The sequence below is a fragment of the Osmia bicornis genome, chromosome 3, assembly GCF_907164935.1.
Source record: "Osmia bicornis bicornis chromosome 3, iOsmBic2.1, whole genome shotgun sequence".
In the NCBI taxonomy this organism is placed as follows: Eukaryota; Metazoa; Arthropoda; class Insecta; order Hymenoptera; family Megachilidae; genus Osmia; species Osmia bicornis.
In genome coordinates, this window is record NC_060218.1 from 2793225 (window position 1) to 2814330 (window position 21106).

Consider the following 21106-nt stretch of genomic DNA (forward strand, 5'->3'; position numbering starts at 1 on the left):
CACACTCCTGGTGGAGAACAGCAAGACAACATGCCGCACGATTCTTTGCAATTGGATCTCAATGGAGTGCTTTTAGTAGAGCCGGGACCATCGGTGGATATATCTAATGGTCAGATGATGCCAGGACCGGCTCAAGCAGTGGTGGTTACAAGCACTCAACCACCTCCTCAACCATATCCTACGCATCCGACTATAACTACCCTGGCACCATTGGGTATTTCTTTCTTTTCTTTCATAGCTAGCAATGTAAGTATGCATTCTACTAAATGTCTATTGTATTTGATTGCAGGGGTTGGTATGCCGTACGCAGTGGGCCCCTACAGTTTTGTACATCCCCATCACTCGATTCCTACGTTCGGTGGACCGATGCCTTCGCACAGGGTAACTCTACCACCAGCACCACCGCACATGCAAATGTATCATGCGGCATTCCCGCCTCATCCGGGTCATCCGCAGCATCCTCAACATCCGCACCATCCGTCACAACCCACGCAACCACCATCTCTGCCGCAATACTACACACCGCAACCCCCACCACCACCGGGGACTCATCATTTGTTCACCATGCAACAGCCTATACAAGTTAATGTAGGTATTTTCGCTTGCTTTAATTGCTCGAAGCGCATCATTCGAGCAAGTCGTTCCTTTTTCAGGTCCAAGCGGGTGTAACCGGTCCTATACCCGGTCAGAGCAACATGCCCGGATCAGCGTTGGTTCAGACACAGCCCATAATATCCACCGTAAGAACTCAGCCGCAGGTAACTGTATAATCTGCGTAGCTTTTATTATGAACAAATTAATTCCTCGCAACGTTGATGCTCTGTTAATAACACGACGTTTCGTTTTTAAATATCAGGTGCATAGGCAAACTCAACCCTTCAGCCAACAACAGCTACGATCTCTCGTGGCGGCGTATCGCGTTGGCATGTTGGCATTAGAGACTCTAGCTCGCCGGGTGCACGATGACAGACCCCAGGCGAAATACGCGCGGAATCCGCCGTACGGCGAAGACGTGAAGTGGTTGTTGAGAGTGTCCAAACGTCTCGGTACTCAGTATCTTCATCAGCTTTGTATCTGCACCGTGAACAGCATCATTAGCCCTTTCGTTCTTCACGACGTTGCACTGGAAGCGGCGGTCTACCTAGCTAGAAACAATCCAGCTCTCGTGTTGCAACACTTGAGATCCGCTCCGTTGGCACCCCTTGTGCACAAGTGTCAACAAATGTTAGCCTCTACCTAAGACTCTCTTATTATATTTTCTCGAACATCAACCGTGACGATAAATCATGTTTTTGATTTTCTCGATTATAGGTACATTCAGTGCATGCACCAGAAGCTGTATCACCTGACAGGAGGGGACTACGAGGACTTTGTGAACATTGTATGCGAAGCGAAGGCAGCGTTTCACATTACACCAGAGGGGCATGCTCAATTCAAGGATTGGCTTCAGTCCATTAAAAGGTATCAATTTTATTCAAGAATCAGGCTAGAAATTTGAAACTTTCAGCTTAATAAGAGGTATCGTGGGAGTGGATAAGGTAATTATCCTAAGCCTCAATGTCCCAAAATTGGCTGTGTTTTTTTAGATCTCAATCCTGTAACAAAGATCTCTGGGCACAAATCAACGCGGCCCTCCAACAGAACGGCAAATGACACAGAGCGGAGCCAGGCGTGACGTGGCTCACCTCCCTTCCTCATCCTCCACCACCCCCGCCACCTCCTCCACCGACGACGACAACAACCCTAGTGCTTCAACATCAGCATCCCTGTCATCCTCATCCACAGAGCGTCGTATGCGTTCACGGGCTGGCTACCCTCGACAAGCTGGAACAGGATCTCCATAACGTTCATCGTCGACGTACCACCGTCGCCTCAACAGTGGCATCGTTTACCAACGATCATCGGACCATCAAGCTTAGGAACGGCCGATAATTAATTAACTTCTGATAGAAGAAACAAGCGGATCGATCCCACTGAGCGAGACATAATTCTGTGTTTAGTTAATCTGTCTGAAAGTTTTGAGCGAAAGAGAAACGGCGAGGGAGTATCGAGCGTGAGGATCAGCGAGAAAGAGAGAAGAGGAGAGATAGATTCTGAGCGTTTGTGTGCGCGCGTGAGAGCGAGAGAGAAAGAGAGAGAGAGAGAGGGTAGAGAGAGTTAGTATGACTATTCTTTTAATTAAGGAACGTGCAGGTTTTGCAAATTACACTTTATCGTCACCGACCGTATCTTGGAAGATCGAGAAGCGATAAATCATTCAGACGGATCGTGTCGCGTACGTCGATCGCTATTCAAGTTGGTTTTCTGTTTTTTTTTTTCTTCTTCAATGAGAAGCAAGTTGCATTGGAATCGAAGAATCAAAAAAATTTCAGGTTTCTCTGGACTCGAGCGATCGCCATCGGTAATTCTGCAAGGAGAATCATATAGTTGGTTCGACACACGGAAACCATTTTCACTTTTCTTCTTCTTTTCTTATATACTTTTTTTTTTGTCTTCTTCTACTGGTTTTCGTTAAGACCCTAAGATTGAAACATCTTTAGCTACGATTAGATAGGAAATTTTATTTTTCATTCATAGATAGGATGAATTCTCGCGTCTGTTATTTTATTTTTGTAAACAATTAAGCAAATTTTTAAAATATCGATCATACACATCTATATATATATATATATATAAATATATAAAAGGGATGACGATAAGGTCAGATTCGTATAAGTGATAAATTACTTAAATAACGTTGATGAAAAATTTTTATAGAAGTGAAACATTTTTACTTTCCTAAAATGACGATCGACCTCGTCCACCACCACCATCACAATCATCAATAACAATGACAACAGCACCGCCCTTCCAACAAATTTTTGTCTCCTTTTCATTTTATTTTGCTATGCGATTATATTTTAGTTCTTATTCCTTTCTCTCTTTACTACTTCTTCTTCGTGTATCTTTCATTTTTCTTTTTTCCTTTTTTTTTTTTAATTATATTGTAGGCGTATATTATACCACGTTCGCAAGCATATTCTCGTTTCTTTGTCATTAACGACAATCCATAAACGAAACATGATCTCTGTAATTTTTAAATTAAAATAATTTGAAGAACGAATAAAGCAAAATTATAGCTGATGTCGCGTTTTCCAACTATTGAGCCACACCTGTCCACGATGAATAATATTTCTGAAGAACACAGTGTGACAAATATGTGTAACATAGTAATAGGATGTTCAGTTTCTGTTTATGTCGTTTCTCAACGCAATTTAGTTCCTTTTTCCTTTGAAAATAAACATTGATTTTGTTTATCCCGAACCTCCACCCTTCATCGTTTATCATAATTAAACACGTACCAGTTGGTTGGTCCATTTTCTTCATCGAAGAAAATCGTCATAGTTTGTTTAATTAATATTTCAAAATTATGTTCTATTTTATTCATTTCTCTGTAGGTGAAGAATGGAAAGAAATATAATGGCTCGACACATTCGTGGAAATGGCAAAGTAATATTAAATGGCACTGCCACTAATTAACAATATGATGGTCATGAAAAGAGCAATATTTAAGCGTTAATGCATTCTAACGTGATACTATAGATCGTAATATTGTTCCATGTCCTCGAAGAGTTAAGGCACCATCAAAATGGCAGCTAAATATATATTTTAAGTAATCGTATCATGTTGTCGTGTGGAAGATCATTTTATTCGACTGGGGGTATATAGTATATATATTTTTTTTTTTTTGGTAAATGAGAATTTAGAGCAGCTGAAATTCAAGGAAAATTATCAATTTCAATCAATTATAATTGGTACTTTAATCGACAAAAAAAATTGATGGTATTAAAAATTTAATTGTCTACTTTAAGAATTCAATTTTATACAAATTTTAATCTATAGATTATATTACAGAAATGTTATTTCTTCTTAATTCCTTGAATTTCTTCGATAATGGCCGACGTATGGGGGTGGGTGACGAGACTCGAGTGTACATCCGATTCACAGCTGCCCCGTGTGTACATATATAAATATAAAATGATCTAGTTCGTATATCAAAGAAAAAAAAGAAAGAAAAACATGAACGACGTCGTAGTATATACTCTAGGTCCACTTCTTGCGTGTGTGCATTATAATCAATTTACTTATAGGCGTAGACACCTCACTAGCCTACTTAGCGTTTAGAGATGACACTAGATACTTAAAAAAAGAAGAAAAAAAAAAAAACGTAATGAAGAAACGATCCCTACGATTTTTTTCACTTAGACGGTTGAAAGGGAGGTTGCGGATTACGAGGTCGAACTGTAAAGTATTAAATCAAGGAAAAAATAAGATCCTAGACTCGAGATTTAGAACTGCTAGATTTCCTTTGCTTCTTGATCCGTGCGAGAATGTTTAGTTGAGAATCGTGCTGGATGAAATTCATATCTGAAGCCATGATTCGAGGGTTAAAGTATTATTATTTTTTTTTTTATACGAAAGTAATTTTTTTTTAATTAAATAAATTATTGAAAATTACAGAAATTTTCATTCTGTAAATCAGAATTTTTAAAATTATTTTGTAGCTTATTATAGAAATGTTATGAAAATTTCCAAATCTTTAATTTTTGAATTTTTATCTTCCATGATTTTTGAGAATTCTGATGAACGCCAGCTCGATTCTCAATGTATATATAACAAATGCTCGCGTTTCTACCCAAAAACAATGCGAAACGATCACTTGCTAGTATCACCCTCCTTGACGTTTCGTGTTCAGCGAATGTTCTACGGTTCACCAAACTGTGCTGAATTGTATATAAGATTTCACTCCGTTTCGATGAGATTCTATTTCGTGGAATCACGTTTGAATATTAGATCAGCGATAGAGGAGAATTCGGAAATGGAACTCGAAAGTCAGTAGTTTCATTTTTAACAATCCAATCTGTTATCATTTTCCTCCTGATTTTCTTGACTACGCGTTTTCGAAACACTATAGAAGAGCTATTTTGATGTTCTTAGAGCATTTTCTGGACACTCTCAGTTTTAGACGAAAAATACGAGAACAAAAAAAAAAAAAAATATATTGGAAGGCGACAAAGTATCTATTTTTACACTTAATTGAAAAATGTCGAAGAAAATTTCGAATGAAAAAAAAAAAAAAAAATAAAGAAGAAGAAGAAGAAGAAACAGAGAAATGAAGAATAGTTTCCTCTCGATTCGAAGTATCTGGCCGTTTGATATAAAAATTAGAGAAGCACCGGAAGCCAATCTTCTGTCGAAGTAAAAAAAATAAAAAAAAGGAAAATGATGAATATATTTATATATAAGGATAAAGAAAAAAGGAAAAAAAAAAAGGACGAACGTTCGTGGCGAACGAAACCGTTCCAGAATATGGATGTCTGTAAATAATCGTCGTTTAAATGAATTTTTTTAATTGCTAGCTAGCGAACGATCGCTGAGTAATCATTTCGATCGATGTTTCAATCGATACACGAAACTCTGGCGATGATTTTTAGACTTCCGTCTAGTATGAACGCAATTTATCGAGTTGCAGTAGCTTCGTAGAAACGCGAGGTCCTTATTCGTGAGACCTTGAGAAAAATGAAGAAGAGAAAAATAGAGGTTCTCACGAAGGAACCATTGGCAATTATATAAGATTGTACATACATTAACGATCGCATTGCACTAATAGTAAGTGTGTAAGAGTTTCTCGTATGCGAACTCAAAAATCGCATTGAAAATTTTCTTTCTTTTAAAATTGAGGTTATCTCTTTGCGGATAAAACAGTTGGAAATTGAACGTTTAGAATAGAAGAAAATCGAGAGCAATAATTTTTTAAATAAGACTCGAGGTTATCTAATCGTCTCAACGTGGATAATTAATTTCAAAGGTTTCTCCCACAATAAAGTTCCAATTCGATTTCCTGAAATTTTGTCCTTTATTAAAAAAAAAAAAAAGGGTTTGCGATTCTGTGTTCGATCGAGAAGTTCGAAGCCACTCGAATATTTAGATATAGACACATTTTTCTCGACAGATTTTTAAGAAACGTAATTTTTCGCTCCCCCATTGAAATTAACAAAGAAAAAAGAAAATTCCAATGTTATATGAATTCAACGAAATCGAAAGAATCTGTAAAATCACGAGAGGTTGCGTTTTAAAAAAATCATACGAAGGGATCGAATCTGTCGAGAAGGAAACTTTTGCTCTTCGCTGTTGATCGACTTTCATGATAATTATATAGCGTTAATATCCTATTTGTAAAACTTTTCTTCTTGACTTGCATTCACTGAATCACAGATGGCATTGTATATTGTAAACGGTGCATTTTTTTTTTCTTTTTCGATCGCAGAATAATGTCGAACGATGTTGTATCGAGAAGGAGAAACATATTTCCGTTCGTTTCTTTCAATTCGAATGAGTGTAAATGAAATTTTTATGAGGTACTTGGTTTCGATGTAATTCATCAACGTAGGATACCAGCGTACTGTAACGTATGCTGAATATATTTCGATTTCTAATTGCGTCCTTCGTCCGTTATCTTTCTATTGTATCGATCCACTGAAATACAATTTCTGATTTCACAAGTCGACTTTTGTCTTTACCAATCGCGAAAACCATCTAATTCTTTGTTTTAAACTTCTGAGGTTTTGAAAAGTCCGCCAAAAGTATCGCCATCTAACAGAAAACCGCTCAAGTTAATCAGTATTGATCTGTTGGTTATATAGAATTCTACTTATCTTCATTGATCGGAATCTACTTTATTTACAGTTGATATAAACTTTTTGAAAGTACTTTGCTGGCAGTGGACAGAATTACAAATTTTCTCAATAAATAGTAAAGAGGAATATTTGTTCTCATTCTTCGCATATCCTCGATATTATACTACACTATCATCATCACTTTTATGTATTCATATAAAACTATTTCCTTGTATCTATTTAAATTCACGATTAGAACAAAAACAATTCACACTATCGACTGAAAAATCACTTTCTAATAAAATGTTTGTGTTTCAGAAGATCAAACTTGCATCTCAATCACACATAAATACTGTATTGTCATATTTTCAGGAACAGCAAAACTGAGTCCTTATTGTTTCTTCCTGTCCATGAGTTCTAATTCTTTTTGGTCCTCCATAGGGATATCCGTGTCTCCAAAACCCCAGACGTGACTGCCATCACCAGATCTGTTCGCTCTTCGTCGTACCATGGCTGGTGAGACGTATTTGCGATCGTATGCCCATCCAATATGTGCAAACATATCAATGAACGCAGTGGTTACATTGAACGTGTAATTTCCTAGCTCTCCTGTCTTGTAATCCCAGGGGAAGACGTGATGGAAGTTGTGCCATCCTTCGCCGAGGGCTGCGATGGACACTGCCACGTTTTCGACGGGGGAAATGTACCTAAGATATTGGTTACTTATAAATTTCTAATTTTATAGTCGTTTTTTTTTTTTTAATTTTCCAAACTTACTTATCATAGGGTCGTTGACCCCACATGTGAGCCACGCTGTTCACGAAGAACGCTATGTTGAGAGTCACGCAGAACCGGAAGTTGAAGTTCACCCAGAAAGATATCCATACTGATTCTGACCAGAAGTAGCACGGCACACCGACCGGAAGTCCGACGGTTAGTAAAAGAAACAGAGGTATGTATAGTCTGTAGATAAAAGTGGTCGTTAATAAAAATTTCTTTTTTAAGGATTACTAAACAAATTTTTGTTAGTTTTATTATTCTCTTTAATTACAAATTGTTAATACTAAGAATTTATCAATCTTGTTGAATTACCTCTTTTGCCACATGACAATGGGGTCAGCCTCTAAATCGCTCATGTCAACGGCTTTCCTTTTCGAAATTACATCAGGATGCGGTGTAATGAAAAGCCAGCCCACATGGGCGAAAAAGAAACCCCGTTTCACGTTATGGGGATCAGCATCCGTCTCGCTGTATTTATGGTGCACCCGGTGGTCCAACGCCCACGCGTACACGTGTTTCTATAAACGAAACAAAATTTTATTATGAATTTGTTTATGAAAAAAGAAAAAAAAAATAATTCGAAAATGGTACAAAACCTGTCCTGTGATGGTAAACAGGAAGATGAGAAGTAATCTTAGGGGCCATTTCGCTTTGTACGCCCTGTGGGACCAAAGCCTATGTGCACCCGCTGTTATGCCGAAACCGGAAGTGTATACAGTCACGAATGCTGCAACAGAACGCGCATCACGTATATTTATAGTTTTCTAACTCGGTACGCATCGAGTGTATTTATAGTGTAGAACTTGACCGATTTGTCAATGCAGATGTTTGACAAACATATCTGATAAATATTAACAATTAGACTATTAGTAGATTTAACTTAAAACGGAAGTGATATATATATATACTATAATTGAGAGGGTAATTGAAATAAAACTTTTATATTATTTTGTCACTTATTAATATATAATTTGAAGGAAAATAAAAATTATAAATTTTAATCAAATTACATTACTGAATTATAAATGTTGATTAAAGTTTAACTAAATTGAAGCATACGTGATCGTTATTGATCATCAGATTTTAATAATTTGTGGAATTCTTGGCCAAGAACAACGTCATGGATTAATAATAATCTTACAGGAAATGACTAGAGGCTATTTCTGTCGTTGCTTTCAATTTTTCCTACAGAGACATTACGAGGTTGTTCAAGAAATAGGCACGCAATTTGTTTCCGTTATGACAAACGTTCTTTGGAAGAATTACATAATTAATTGATAATATTTTGTGCAATTGGAAACACCGGATATTCAAAGAGGATTTCTTAATTTGGATGGTTTCAATTTCAAAACATTTAACCAAATACAATTTTCATTAAAAACTTCATTTACATACCCCATAAAACAGTGAGAAATTTCGCTTTTGCGAAGACGAGGTAGAGACCGTAAACACAGCCGGCATGAATGAAAATCTGCGCGATTAGATCCGGCCACGCGATACGAGGAACGTATTCCACTTTACTGCTACTGTAATTTTCATCAACTGTTAAAAAATCGTCCGTCACCGCAATTCTGTTATTCGTCTTCGAGTTTTCCTCTTCATCTTCCGACACGTGACACTCTGCCGGTGGCACTCGTTCCTTATTCGGCGACATTTCTTCTTCTTTATTTGTCACCAATTCACTTCTGACTAGTTTAATACTGTATTTATACCTCGTACATTTTTAAGGTATGTTTATCGACTCTGCAGTTTCTGCAATTGAATTATTTATTGTTGAATCCAAATAACACTGGTCAAACTTGATGGAATTTTTGTAGGGATGAAAATTAAGGTTGATGATTAACTCATTCTTGAAACTTGGGATCATTAATTTATGTGTTTAAGAAAGAAAAAATCCTCAAGATTGCTCAAAATTTTAATCACATAGAGACCTATTAACAAACTGATAGATTTTCTTTATTTTTTATTTCTTTCACTAGCAGATTGCTATCACTATTCGCGACGAGTAGTTCAGAGAGACTGAACACTATTCGAATGTTAGAGAATACTGACTATCGATCGGGATATTGCCACTTGTGCTATCGCTGCCTCGATAATGGTATTTATTTTCAGATACTCGGTATTGTAGATTGATTATAATCAATAATCGTGGAAGATTAGATTTTTCAATTCATGAGATTTTCCAGTATCTAATTATTAATTTTCACTTTAAGCTTTTTCTACTTTCCTATCAAAACTTAGATTATTTCATAGATTGCAATTGTTAATAGTACAAATTTCAGTTACTCTATTTCTCATCGAAAAATACTCACAAAATCCTGTGAAACCTGTGCTGCTAAAAAGAATCTAACGACAAGAGAACGATCGATGGTGCTTTTAATATAATGGGCATCTATATCTACGATCTTTCGCGATGATTTCAGGTTGCACCTGACACTTGAATCTAACACCTGTTTTCTGGAAAATATATACTTAACCTTTATCATCTTATTGATAATGTTCTATGAAACGAGTTTTATGATTTCGGAATAGAAAAGGCAGAAACGTGGAAAAATTGTTTCATTTTTATTATAGAAGGTATTTTATGAAACTGGAAATAATCCTTTTAAATTTGCAATATTTTTTACAACATAACGACTAAAATTGTATAGAAATTATTTTTATTTCCAAGAAATTCAACGTCTTCAACGTTATCGAGTTGACGGCAGTACGGCTCCATCAGTGTCAACCTAAACAATGTGAATTTAATATTGCCAGGATGGCAGGGATGGCAAAGGGTGTTCGATTGCGAACATATCAATTGCTCCGAGTGTTCGAGCAAACAGTCTTGTTGATAATCCAGCGAAGAGAAAAGAGATAGAACGGAAGAAAGGAATGTGTCTGGCGCCACGTGTCTTAGCTATGGGGGGTGGATGTAATTTGTTACGCCATAGGAAGTACAATACATCGTCGATCTTTATGCTAATGCTATTAAATGAAACTACCAGTGTATTTACATTTCCTTTTTCTCTCAAAGCGACGTCAGAAACACCATAACAAAATATTTGAATTTGTCATTTTAAATGAACAACGAGACCCTTACAATTAGTCAGCAAGCAATTCCCATACTGGATCAGATATTTCTTTACCAACGCAACAGCCTTTAATCAGGATTTATTGTTAGGAATTTATAGTTCACGGTCGAATCACGTTCGTCCTTCTGTTTAGATCGTGTTTATTCAAAGATCAGGTCGCTTCTCTATTACCGAAGCGATCATGAAACGATCTACTGAATTATTCCTTTGATAAATCGCTGCCTTAACCCTTTAACAGGGTGATCGACATTGATAATTAAGAAACGAAGGGCAGTAGGGTAGTTCCGAGTATCTGATTTGAAATAGGGAAATGGGGGTATGAAAATTGCAAGGGTGATCGATCTTCGCGATAGATATCGAAGGAGATGAGAGCATCGACGAATTCCTATAAATAATTACTTTCGTCACTGCATGGCAAGGACAAATCTGTCCGTGAAATACAAAAGCTAACAGTCTAATTTGATTTGTCCACGAGTTACTCGATGTCGAATCAAACTAGAAATCTGTCTAACTCTCACTCGAGGTTAGTCGATATTAAAAACATTCCACTCGCTGGAGCATGTGATCCATATGAATCACTATTCAAATGAAACGCGATTAAGAGTGACTGAAGATCAGTTGATGACGTGACGAATTTTCGAAATACATCTACAGTGGAAGATTTTTCTCGTAGTGGAAAGGAACGCGTTTGGTCAGACATATTTGGCGGACCATGGAGAGAGTTGCCAAATTATTTTTATTTCTCAAATTTCACACTGTTCCTTTCGAAATAAAGATCTTTGATTTTAGATTAATATTCTCGTTAATATGTTTTGTAAATTTGGGTCATGATTGACCCAGGCTCTTCATGGGTTAGTAATGTAATTCAAAAATTTTCTTTTCTTTTAATAGAAAGATAAACATTTTCGAAGCTAATTAGATTGACACTTACATTAAAAATGATTCAGTCAGCGTTTAACGTTCATTAGTTATTGTACTTTAAAAATTAATACCAATTACTGTATCAAAATTCCTTCAAAATTTCCTGAAAAACTGAATCACCATTTTTCTTCTTACGATGGATATCACTCACTGGCATTCTAAATTCAGCTGAAATTCTCTGTTTCTCGAATGAGTCATCCTTTACGCTAATGGCCGAGATTGTTCTTATCAGTATCGTGTAATCAGGCGGTTGGGACACCTGCGAGATTATGTAGCCGGATTATATAACATCAAGTTCGAAGAAAAGTGCTACAGGTGGTGTGAAATAAACAATGATAAATAAATTTGACACATTTCTAACGATGCGACACCTGTTCGACGATCGTGATTCTTATTCACTCACACGCCCGAGTTCCGCGTCCCGGTTCGGATAAACACTGCTGTTGACGTTAACTCGCGCGCCTTAAATCCGCTTGTTACGTGCGCGAACTCGCGTCGCACGAGTCGCTTCGATCACATGCGGATCGACGCAAAACTTTCGTAAGTTTTCATCGCAGCCGAGTCAAATTCGTACATCGTTAATCGCTATCGCTATAAAGGTGAATTGCTTAATCCTTTCGTCTTCATCTAATCACGCGATGTCGCGTGCTTGACCTTTTGGTCTCACCCAAAGATAAGTGATAACCATAATAGATATTACAGAAATCTTATTGCCAAAATGATCTACAATTTATGATACACGTACACGACATCATATAGATAATTTTATTGAGGACAAACGACGTTCTGGTCGTCCGAAGAAAATCAATTCAAGTTAAGTTAGTACAGTTAATCGCGACAAAAGGCTGAAATTTGCAAAGAATTTTGTAAATAAATGTCTTGATTTTTGGAAACGTATTGTTTTTATAGACGAAAAGAAGTTTTTAGCTTATGGAGGTGTTTAATATGTATCAGACGTTAATAAACGTTTTATCGGCTGTTATCTTAGTTTGAAATTATAACATAATTTCATATCGTGGCTTAAAGTCATTCGTACACAGAGGGAACTACCCAAGTGTTACGCTCACTTATTAATGAAACTTTGCCACCTTGTAGAGCTCGTCGAGCTGAACACTCCTCCTTATGCTAGTTACTCCTTATGTTGAGAAGTATGATAGACTCACACATACAAACGGTTACCTCCATGGTTAAACACATAGCTCGCAATCTAAAGGTCCACATATACCCTTATTTTTTTCTGCGTTCATTTAATTTGCTGTAATTATCTTCTTAGCTTATTGAATAAACTCCATAGGAGGACGAACGTGTTGATTTTATTACTTCCGTCTGCACCCTTTATATGTCTGATTTCACTATATCTCTGCACCCTTATATCTCTGCATCCCTACATTCTTTTCATCCCTACATTCTTTTCATCCCTACATTCCTTACATATCTTTATCCCTTACATTCCGACATTCCTTACATCTCTTCATCCCTTATATCCCTGCATTCTTTTCCTTCCTACATTCCTTACATCTCTGCATCCCTTTCATCCCTGCATTAATCACATTCCTGCCTTCTTTATATCTCAACATCCCTTACATGCCTGTATCCTTTACATCCTTGTATCACTTATATTCCTGCATTACATACATCCCACTACCTCCCTGAAATTGAGTTGAAGTTATTGCGGCTATAAGGTCTACGATTTTATACAAAGTTAGTTCCTTTTTTCGCCACCAGAGGGCGCTGAATCGTCATCGACATTTTAGTTCACATTTTTGCCGCCAGAGGGCCAGAAATGAAGCATGATTTAGTTCCTTTTTTTGCCACCAGAGGGCGCTGATTCGACGTCGCAATTTTAGTTCACATTTTTGCCGCCAGAGGGCCAGAAATGAAGCATGATTTAGTTCCTTTTTTTGCCACCAGAGGGCACTGCTTCGACATCGAAATTTTAGTTCACATTTTTGCCGCCAGAGGGCCAGAAATGGAGCATGATTTAGTTCCTTTTTTTGGCACCAGAGGGCGCTGATTTGACGTCGAATCAGCGCCCTCTGGTGCCAAAAAAAGGAACTAAATCATGCTCCATTTCTGGCCCTCTGGCGGCAAAAATGTGAACTAAAATTGCGACGTCGAATCAGCGCCCTCTGGCGGCGAAAAAAGGAACTAACTTACCTTTACTTACCTTTACTCGAAGCAGTCTTTATAATATATTTATTATAAGGAATGTAGGGGTGAAAGGAGTGTAGGGGTGCAAAGAATGTAGGGATGAAAAGAAGGTAGGGATGAAAAGAATGTGGGGATGAAAGGAATGTAGGGATGAAAAGAATGTAGGGATGTAAGGGATGAAACGATGTAAGGAATGTAGGGATGAAAAGAATGCTGGGATGTAAGGGATGCTGAGATGTAGCGGAACGAGGGATGTAAAGGAATTCCGTAGGGGTCTGGGGCTGGGGCCCCGGTCTCCACTGCACGCGGCCCGAGGAGTGCCGGCATCGGGTGTGGCCCCCGATGTCGGCGGTGTTTGGCACATGGCGGAGGGTCAAAGGACCCTCCCTATCGCCCTAGTGCAGGCCACCGTGGTGGTTTTAGTGGGTAAAAATCCCACACTACCTCCGGCCCCTCCCCAGGGGGGCTGGTGGTGTCTTTCTGAAGATTTCCACCACGTTAAAAAAAAAAAAAAAAAAAAAATACGGTATTTAAGGGTTGCAGGAATGTAAGGAATGCTGGGATGGAAGGAATGCAGGGATGTAAGGGATACTGAGATGGTCTTGGCCAATAATGAAGGATATAATTATATAAATAACTGGAAAAAGTAAAATAAATGGGGTCCTGGCCTGAGACCCAGCAACGGGATATAATCATAAATGTTATTCCCCTTCGATGAGCTTATTTAATAAGCAAAAAAAAATAAATGAAGTAAATTAAATAAATTCTGGAAAACATTATACTGGTTGTGCCCTCTTCATACGGACCTGATATTATCTGGGGTGTTAGGGACCCCGCTGCGCCAATGACGCCCTCTGCGAACCGACCGGATATCATAATGGGGTATTAAGGACCCCGAAACGCTGGAGACTATCTTTGCATACCAATAATATAGCATCTGGGGTGTCAGAGACCCCGAAGCACCAGTGACTATTTCTGTACGCCAACATGATACCATCTTGGGGTATCAGGAACCCCGCAGCACAGTGATACTATTTGCATACCGACATTTTGGCATCTGGGGTGTCAGGGACCCCGAGGCACCGATGGCACTCTTTGCTTACCGACACTATGGCATTTGGGGTATCTGAGACCCCGAGGTATCGACGATGCTGTATACCGATATTATGCCACCGGGGTGTCAGAGACCCCGAAGCAAATAGCGAAATATAAGACCTAAAAACGAACAATTCGTGAAACTCACTTGTTCGGGATAGTGATGGGTACGACCGGATCTAGCGAAATATAAGACCTAAAAACCAACAAATCGTGAAACTCACTTGTTCGAGGTAGTGATGGGTGCGACCGGATCTGTTGCGCATACGCACTACAATTATTTATTATGAAACAAACTTGTAAATAATTAATAAATTAATCACTCACAAACAATGGAAATAATATATTCGTAAATCACAAACGATTTCCAATCAATTACAGTTATCAGTTATCACAAAATCTGTTTATTATAAAAAATTACTACAAAGTTTCGGCTTACATCATGATTGAAATAAAATTGCTAATTACAAAAGAACTAATTTGTCACAAACGTTAATAACGTTACAAACGAAATACACTAAGAAAAATTAAAAATAATCATATTTTATTATTCCTTCCGGCTAGCTTCATATAGGTCTCTCTATATGTAGATTTAAATTCACTTCATAAGCTCCCTCTAATAAGGGTGGCGAAATCTAGGGACTTAAAACTATCCCTTTTTGCCCATCGAAAAGTTATCGGCCACGCGCATTATGGCGCCATTTTCAATTACATTATTTATGCTATATGCTTCTGTACTTTTAATTCCACTCATACTTGTCCGTATTTTTAAATCTCACACTTTTTCTGTACTTTTAAGTCCACTCATCTTACTCGTTCCTTTACATCCCCCTTTTAGTCGCCTCTTACGACAGGCAGGGGATACCGTGGCCGTATTCTAAGCCCCCCCGAGCCACAGGGGGTTATGCAGATTTAATCTCATCTGGGGTATCTGGGACCCCTGAATCATGACCCTTCGAAAACAATATGTCCAGTCTTTGCTCGATCGATTTTTCGAAACGCTGAGCATCAGCCATCTATCGGAGGATAGTTGAAGCTAGGTGCAACTTACCGACTGCCGAAGAATCGATCGATAAGCCGGCGAATAGCTTCCGTCAATTCCCGATAGAGCGCGCTACCCTGTTTCGGGAAATCGATCGGTAAGTTATCGAATGCTGGAATCGTATTTCAGAAATACTCACTTAATTTGCGGCGGTCATTTTAAAATACAAGTTTGCCTAATAATATCTTTAATAAATTTTGGTCTTATACTAATCTTGACTGATTTCCTAAACAATAGAATCATAGGAAGTCAAAATTGCGTCTCTGTCTATGCATGCCCCTGCAAGATACTATGCTTACTGTGCTATGTATACAGACATAATCGCACCAAGGGGCGACTGGCACACCAAACGCCATAACTCCTCGAGAATAAAGACGCATCCAGTCTTTTTGCATTTGTAATCACTGGACGAAAGCATTTAGTTCGTAGCGTCTCCGAAAATGGCGACAGTGGCGCTACAGATCAATCGGACCGTTCAACGAACAGGGTATGCAGTATCTTTACAATTCTGTTAAATAATTTCTGTCGGCTGAGAGTTTTTGATTTTGCTGCGGTGACGCGCATGCACCGACGCCTGCTGTTCGTGGTGCACGCGTGCGACGATGATTCCAAGGGGCGTAGAGGGAGAGAAAGAGATTCCAGGGGTGGAAAACCGCAGTCGAGCCTGGGGATGGTTCGATGGCTGCAACCCCTGGCTCATCGGTACAGCTATGCTCGTTTTCCTTTTGAAATCCGAGGTTTAGTGAAACGTTTCGTTGATTTTCACGATCCATGATGGCGATCTGATCGGTGATAAGTGGTAGTAGTACGATTTCCAATTAGGGTGCCCACAGGAATTGTCTTCCTTTGTGTATTACTCTCCTGTATTAGAAAATCAATCGAACTGGCTGCTTCTTGATAATAATTCACGTGATTTAGGGGCTTCACTTCTGGGTTACATTTCACGAACTACTGCAAGAAAAATTATTATAAATTGAAATTGAAATCACCTGATAGATTGAAAATAAGTTAGAATTTTAATTTGATATTTTCAAGAATGGTGTTTCTTATGGGCACCCTGGTTGTGTCATTAAATTAGAAAGAAAATAATAGTGTAACAGTAATATTAGAATTATCAGCTTTGTGTGTATAGTTAGTTTTACTAAATCAATCATTTTGGCAGATAGCAATTTTTTTTATGTGGTAGTTCTAGTCCATAAAAGTAGAACACATATGAAATAATAACGAATAAACACAATTCTCAATGAGTACTTTGTTTGTGAACTATGTAAAATACAGGAAATAATGATTGTTATGACTACATAGACAGGATGTGTCTAGGTTTATGACGTGCACTATATTATAATCAGTTATGATTTATTTTTTTCAACGAAAATAGCGCCTGATGATATGCAACCCGTCCTTGTCTATTTCAATCTCATTGCCATTCGTTCTAACTTATCTACCACTCTTTCTCTCTCTCTCGTCCGCATTTCATTTGTTAGTTAAGACAGAATTTAAATGACATTTTGTTGCCATCAGGTTGCGTTTTCTGATGTGTGCGTTATCGTGACAATTGTTTTGAGAGAAAGTTGCTGAAACTGGTAAAAGTTTACGACACAAGCATCGAGCTAAAGGCACCAAACATTGTATTCATGAGTTTTCATAGAAGGAAATGTCACTTTCTTTAGAAATGAATTCTCTCGTTGAAGTTGATCTCTACTTTCTACTTCAATTATGTTTTGTGCTTTTTTTCTGCAAATTGGGGTAGGGTTAATCTTGATAAATTTTGAAAATGGAAGAAATATCACATCTTCAATATTCTATTTTTTTTTTCATCTTCCTAGAGTTAATAATTAAATTTTTAATTCATTTTATTACATAGCTCCATGTATAGGGTGTTAATAAATAATTTTTGGAAAATTTTCTATCTAGGCAATATAACATATTTTAAAATGGTGCTGCTGGATAATTCTTCTCCTCAATTTTTCTACAATTTTATAGTCTTATTAATAATATTTTTAATACATTCTACGGTGGACATAAATCGCACTCGCTACATAGCTATGCACCCCACTTTAGTAAAGTGGTACACCTTCACCATTTAATAGATTTTTAGGTCTCATCTTCGAACAGCTGTTTTCGCATACGAGATCCTCTTATTTACACACGAAGAAGCGTGCTCTCAAGGTAGATGTACCGTTTGACAGCCTAAATCGCCCGCGGGTGTCGAAAGTTTAGCCGAGGTTTCGTTCGAAAAACGGAACCTCACCTTCGAGCTTCCACCATTGCCGCGTTCCTTGTTCCATTTCTTCTCTTTTCATCTTCGAATGGGTTTAATCAGATTCGATCGTGGGAGAAAGTCCTAGCTATATATCCTCCAGAGGATGGTCCACAATTGGAGCAACGATCTTCAATATATATATATATTTTTTTTCGCAAAAGTATTCCAGAAGATAGTTTCATGGGTTTTGAGAAATTTATGAGATCTCTAGATTCTTCTGGTTTTGGGTCAAGGTTCGAAATAACTAATCCTTTGTACGCTTTATTGCAAGCGTTTTGAGGACATTTCGTCGCTTTTTTGGGGTCTAGGTTGGCCCTAAATTCGCTATTTCAGTGTTTCGAGGTCATATTTTAATATTTCGAGTTAGAGATTTCTTGTATGAGTTTATGGAAAATTTTACCGTGGTTCTTAGATCGAAATTTTTGAATTTGACTGCTTTTTTCGTTGAAGTTTCTGTAATTAAGAGCGGCATATGCTAATGCAGTTGCAGTTATTCAATAAAGCGTGTTCGATCGTCACGCGTTGAATGTGTAACACGTTATGAATGACTCACTTTCTGGCATCAGTTAGCGAATACGTTGACGTTCGAATGAATTTTTATTCATACAACATTGAATGGAAAAAGTTCGATTTTAAATTTATCGTACTGGTTCATCACTGACCTCTGTGGTGGTGAACGCGATAAGTGTCTCATACAATCAAATCTGTTTGACCACTTGGCACCATTCACTTTGGATCGTCACGGTTTTGGAACCAGCTTGTTGCTTCCGGGCCAAGCTCCTCTCTTTGTAACACTTAAGACCCGAAATTATTGGTCCTAAATTAAAATTTTATACGAAAACTTTGAATATCATTACACTTTTCACATAGAATTTCAATTTGCAATATTAATAAATTAATAGCTTCATTAACGATTTGTCCATCTTGAAATATTTATAATTGGACTGATTTTGCAATTTGTATTAAAATCTCATCACTGTTCCATTTGATTACAATCCAAATTGAATCGACGTCTTGAATGTTTTATGTGTGACAGGTATATTTGGGTCATTTTGGCACTAGGTCAAGGATATGCATCTTCGCCAGGTTCGAAATCGTATCCTTTTTTTTCTTATTATTTACAGTTGCTGGCACATTTTATTAAAATTTTAATCACATTTGTAAATAACGTGAATTATTTTGTACGAGATCAAGGGGCGAATCTAGGAGGGGTTGATGGGAACTTATGTAAATATTTGAATAAAATTGAACGCAATTACATAATGCTTTTACTATCTTATCGCGATTTGTTAAGTTTGCAAGAAAATATTTGCGAATTATCTTTGCCCACCTTTTCACAGAATTTCAACGTCGATGATAATAGGTTTATTTTTAGTTCGTGGAAATTTCAATTCTGAAGGCTGAAATCATTATTTGAAATTACCTAATATTAATATAAAATTATTTCTTCCTTTGTTAAAATTAAGTATGCGGGCTGAATTTGATAAATATTGGTTTTTTAAATTAAAGAAGTCACAAAGTGCAATTCCGTCACTGTGTCATTTCCTGTGTCCCAATTTTGACGTTGTTTCCCGTTGTTCCGAGAATCTTTAAACGTGCCAATTTCAACTAGCAAAAGAAGAGAAAGAGAGGAGTCAAAGAAATACAAAGAATTTGAAACGAACAAATTTCAAGGCAACTGTACGTGTTTGTTTTTCTTCAATTAAATAATTGATGTACTTATTCGTGATATACATTGAAATCTAAAGTAGACATTCCCAGGAAAAAAAAAATAAACACCATCTAATCACTCTTAATACCAATTCGTGTTGATTACATGTTATGTATTCATATAGTTACATCAACGACTTTTTTGCCTTTTGTCATATGTCGATGGGATATCGATTTTAAATCCAGTTAATTATAACTAGAAGGATTTAATTTTGTCAATTGATCGTTAATTAAATTTTTCACTTCTCATGGCAATAATCTTTTCAATTCATTATGCGAATATCTAATTTATTTTGTACACAATATTTTTCTCATTTTCTTATAATTTGAAAATAAGAAAATATTTTCTCTTTAAAAGCATATATCTTTTTTTAAAGTGAGAAAGAATAAAGTTTTCATGGTGAACCCATTGTGTTCAGACAGACCGGGGTATTATCGATGCAATTGAGCAATTAACGCGATTAAGAAACAATTAAGCATGGGAGCGGATGTGAACCCCATTTCATAATTTCCTGTCCATTGAATTTTTGAAACATTGTCGGACAATGTTAAAAAGGATTCGTTCGAACGAAAAGAGAAAAAAGGTAGACAATTAATTCCATTATGATAATACTCTCTTGACGCAATCAATTGCTCTATAATCGTACGTCTGCATTTGCATTTTGCATGTAATTGTGGCGTGACGAGGAAACCGTATGAAATCTCAATATTTTAATAATTTTTGCAATAAGGTTGTGACTTTGTATTTTGTGACACTTTACCTTTGGGGCAGTAGGTATCAACATTCAATTGAAATTATGCATTCAAAGCAGACCGTATGAATCAATCTAATGAAATCTATTTATTATTTAACAATAACAAGAAATCCTTAGTTTATTTTAACTCTTGAACGATCGTCGCTTCGTGACCGGGTCGTATAGGGTTGTATAGGGTCAATTTGACCCACAACAGTATCGTTATCATTTTAGCAGTGGGGCTTCTGAAAGACGAATCGAACATTGATGGAGTAATCGATAATTAATGAGTTCAATTTGAGTACTCTAATTTAGTATTCCAGGAAGCAGTTATTTATCTGAAATCAGATGTTAACTGATTTAATTAGAATATGTAATTACCATTACGAAAGAATAATTATTTACGAGGTATTAGAAAAAAATGTCATTGTTAACTAAGTGAGAATATTTCTTTAATCAAATTTAGATAAATCAACGAGACTAATTAGAAATAGATCACTTGAAGTATTTTCTTTGATTCCAAATTATTTATTTAATTTTTACAAATATTATCTAAATTTCAACAATTAATAGAGTTACAGAAAATTTTGTAAAATGACTTTGACCTTAACTTCTATATAAAAAAGACATAAATCAATAGTAAAGATAGTGTCATTTTTTTAATATACGTGTATAGTTTG

The 21106-nt window shown here is 36.9% G+C and overlaps 2 protein-coding genes across 7 annotated transcripts in view; one reads left to right on the forward strand and one right to left on the reverse strand.

Moving 5' to 3' along the window:
• The window catches only part of LOC114878458 (zinc finger SWIM domain-containing protein 8 homolog), a 48753-nt gene extending 45630 nt beyond the window's left edge, over positions 1 to 3123 (forward strand). For 3 of the 4 annotated variants that reach the window (XM_029192306.2, XM_029192331.2, XM_029192315.2), the window contains exons 17-22: positions 1 to 214; positions 290 to 588; positions 654 to 758; positions 857 to 1224; positions 1312 to 1461; positions 1587 to 3123. In XM_029192306.2, coding sequence (XP_029048139.1) covers positions 1 to 214; positions 290 to 588; positions 654 to 758; positions 857 to 1224; positions 1312 to 1461; positions 1587 to 1653 — 1203 coding nt within the window. In that variant the 3' untranslated portion in view covers positions 1654 to 3123. The remainder of the gene's footprint in view (positions 215 to 289; positions 589 to 653; positions 759 to 856; positions 1225 to 1311; positions 1462 to 1586) is intronic. The other variant, XM_029192322.2, reaches the window with a different exon arrangement.
• A 3573-nt stretch (positions 3124 to 6696) lies between these two features.
• On the reverse strand, positions 6697 to 11908 carry LOC114878444 (acyl-CoA Delta-9 desaturase). 3 transcript variants are annotated; one of them, XM_029192294.2, is made up of 6 exons: positions 11583 to 11908; positions 8832 to 9188; positions 8033 to 8163; positions 7749 to 7954; positions 7434 to 7619; positions 6697 to 7363 (listed from the first exon to the last, which is right to left on the reverse strand). In XM_029192294.2, exons 2-6 carry the CDS (start codon positions 9088 to 9090, stop codon positions 7048 to 7050), a joined length of 1098 nt encoding a protein of 365 aa, XP_029048127.1. In that variant the 5' UTR covers positions 9091 to 9188; positions 11583 to 11908; the 3' UTR covers positions 6697 to 7047. The 3 variants fall into 3 exon arrangements, with proteins under 3 accessions (XP_029048127.1, XP_029048121.1, XP_029048113.1); XM_029192288.2 differs by having other exon boundaries at positions 11503 to 11908; XM_029192280.2 differs by having other exon boundaries at positions 11442 to 11908.
• Positions 11909 to 21106: the final 9198 nt, after the last annotated feature.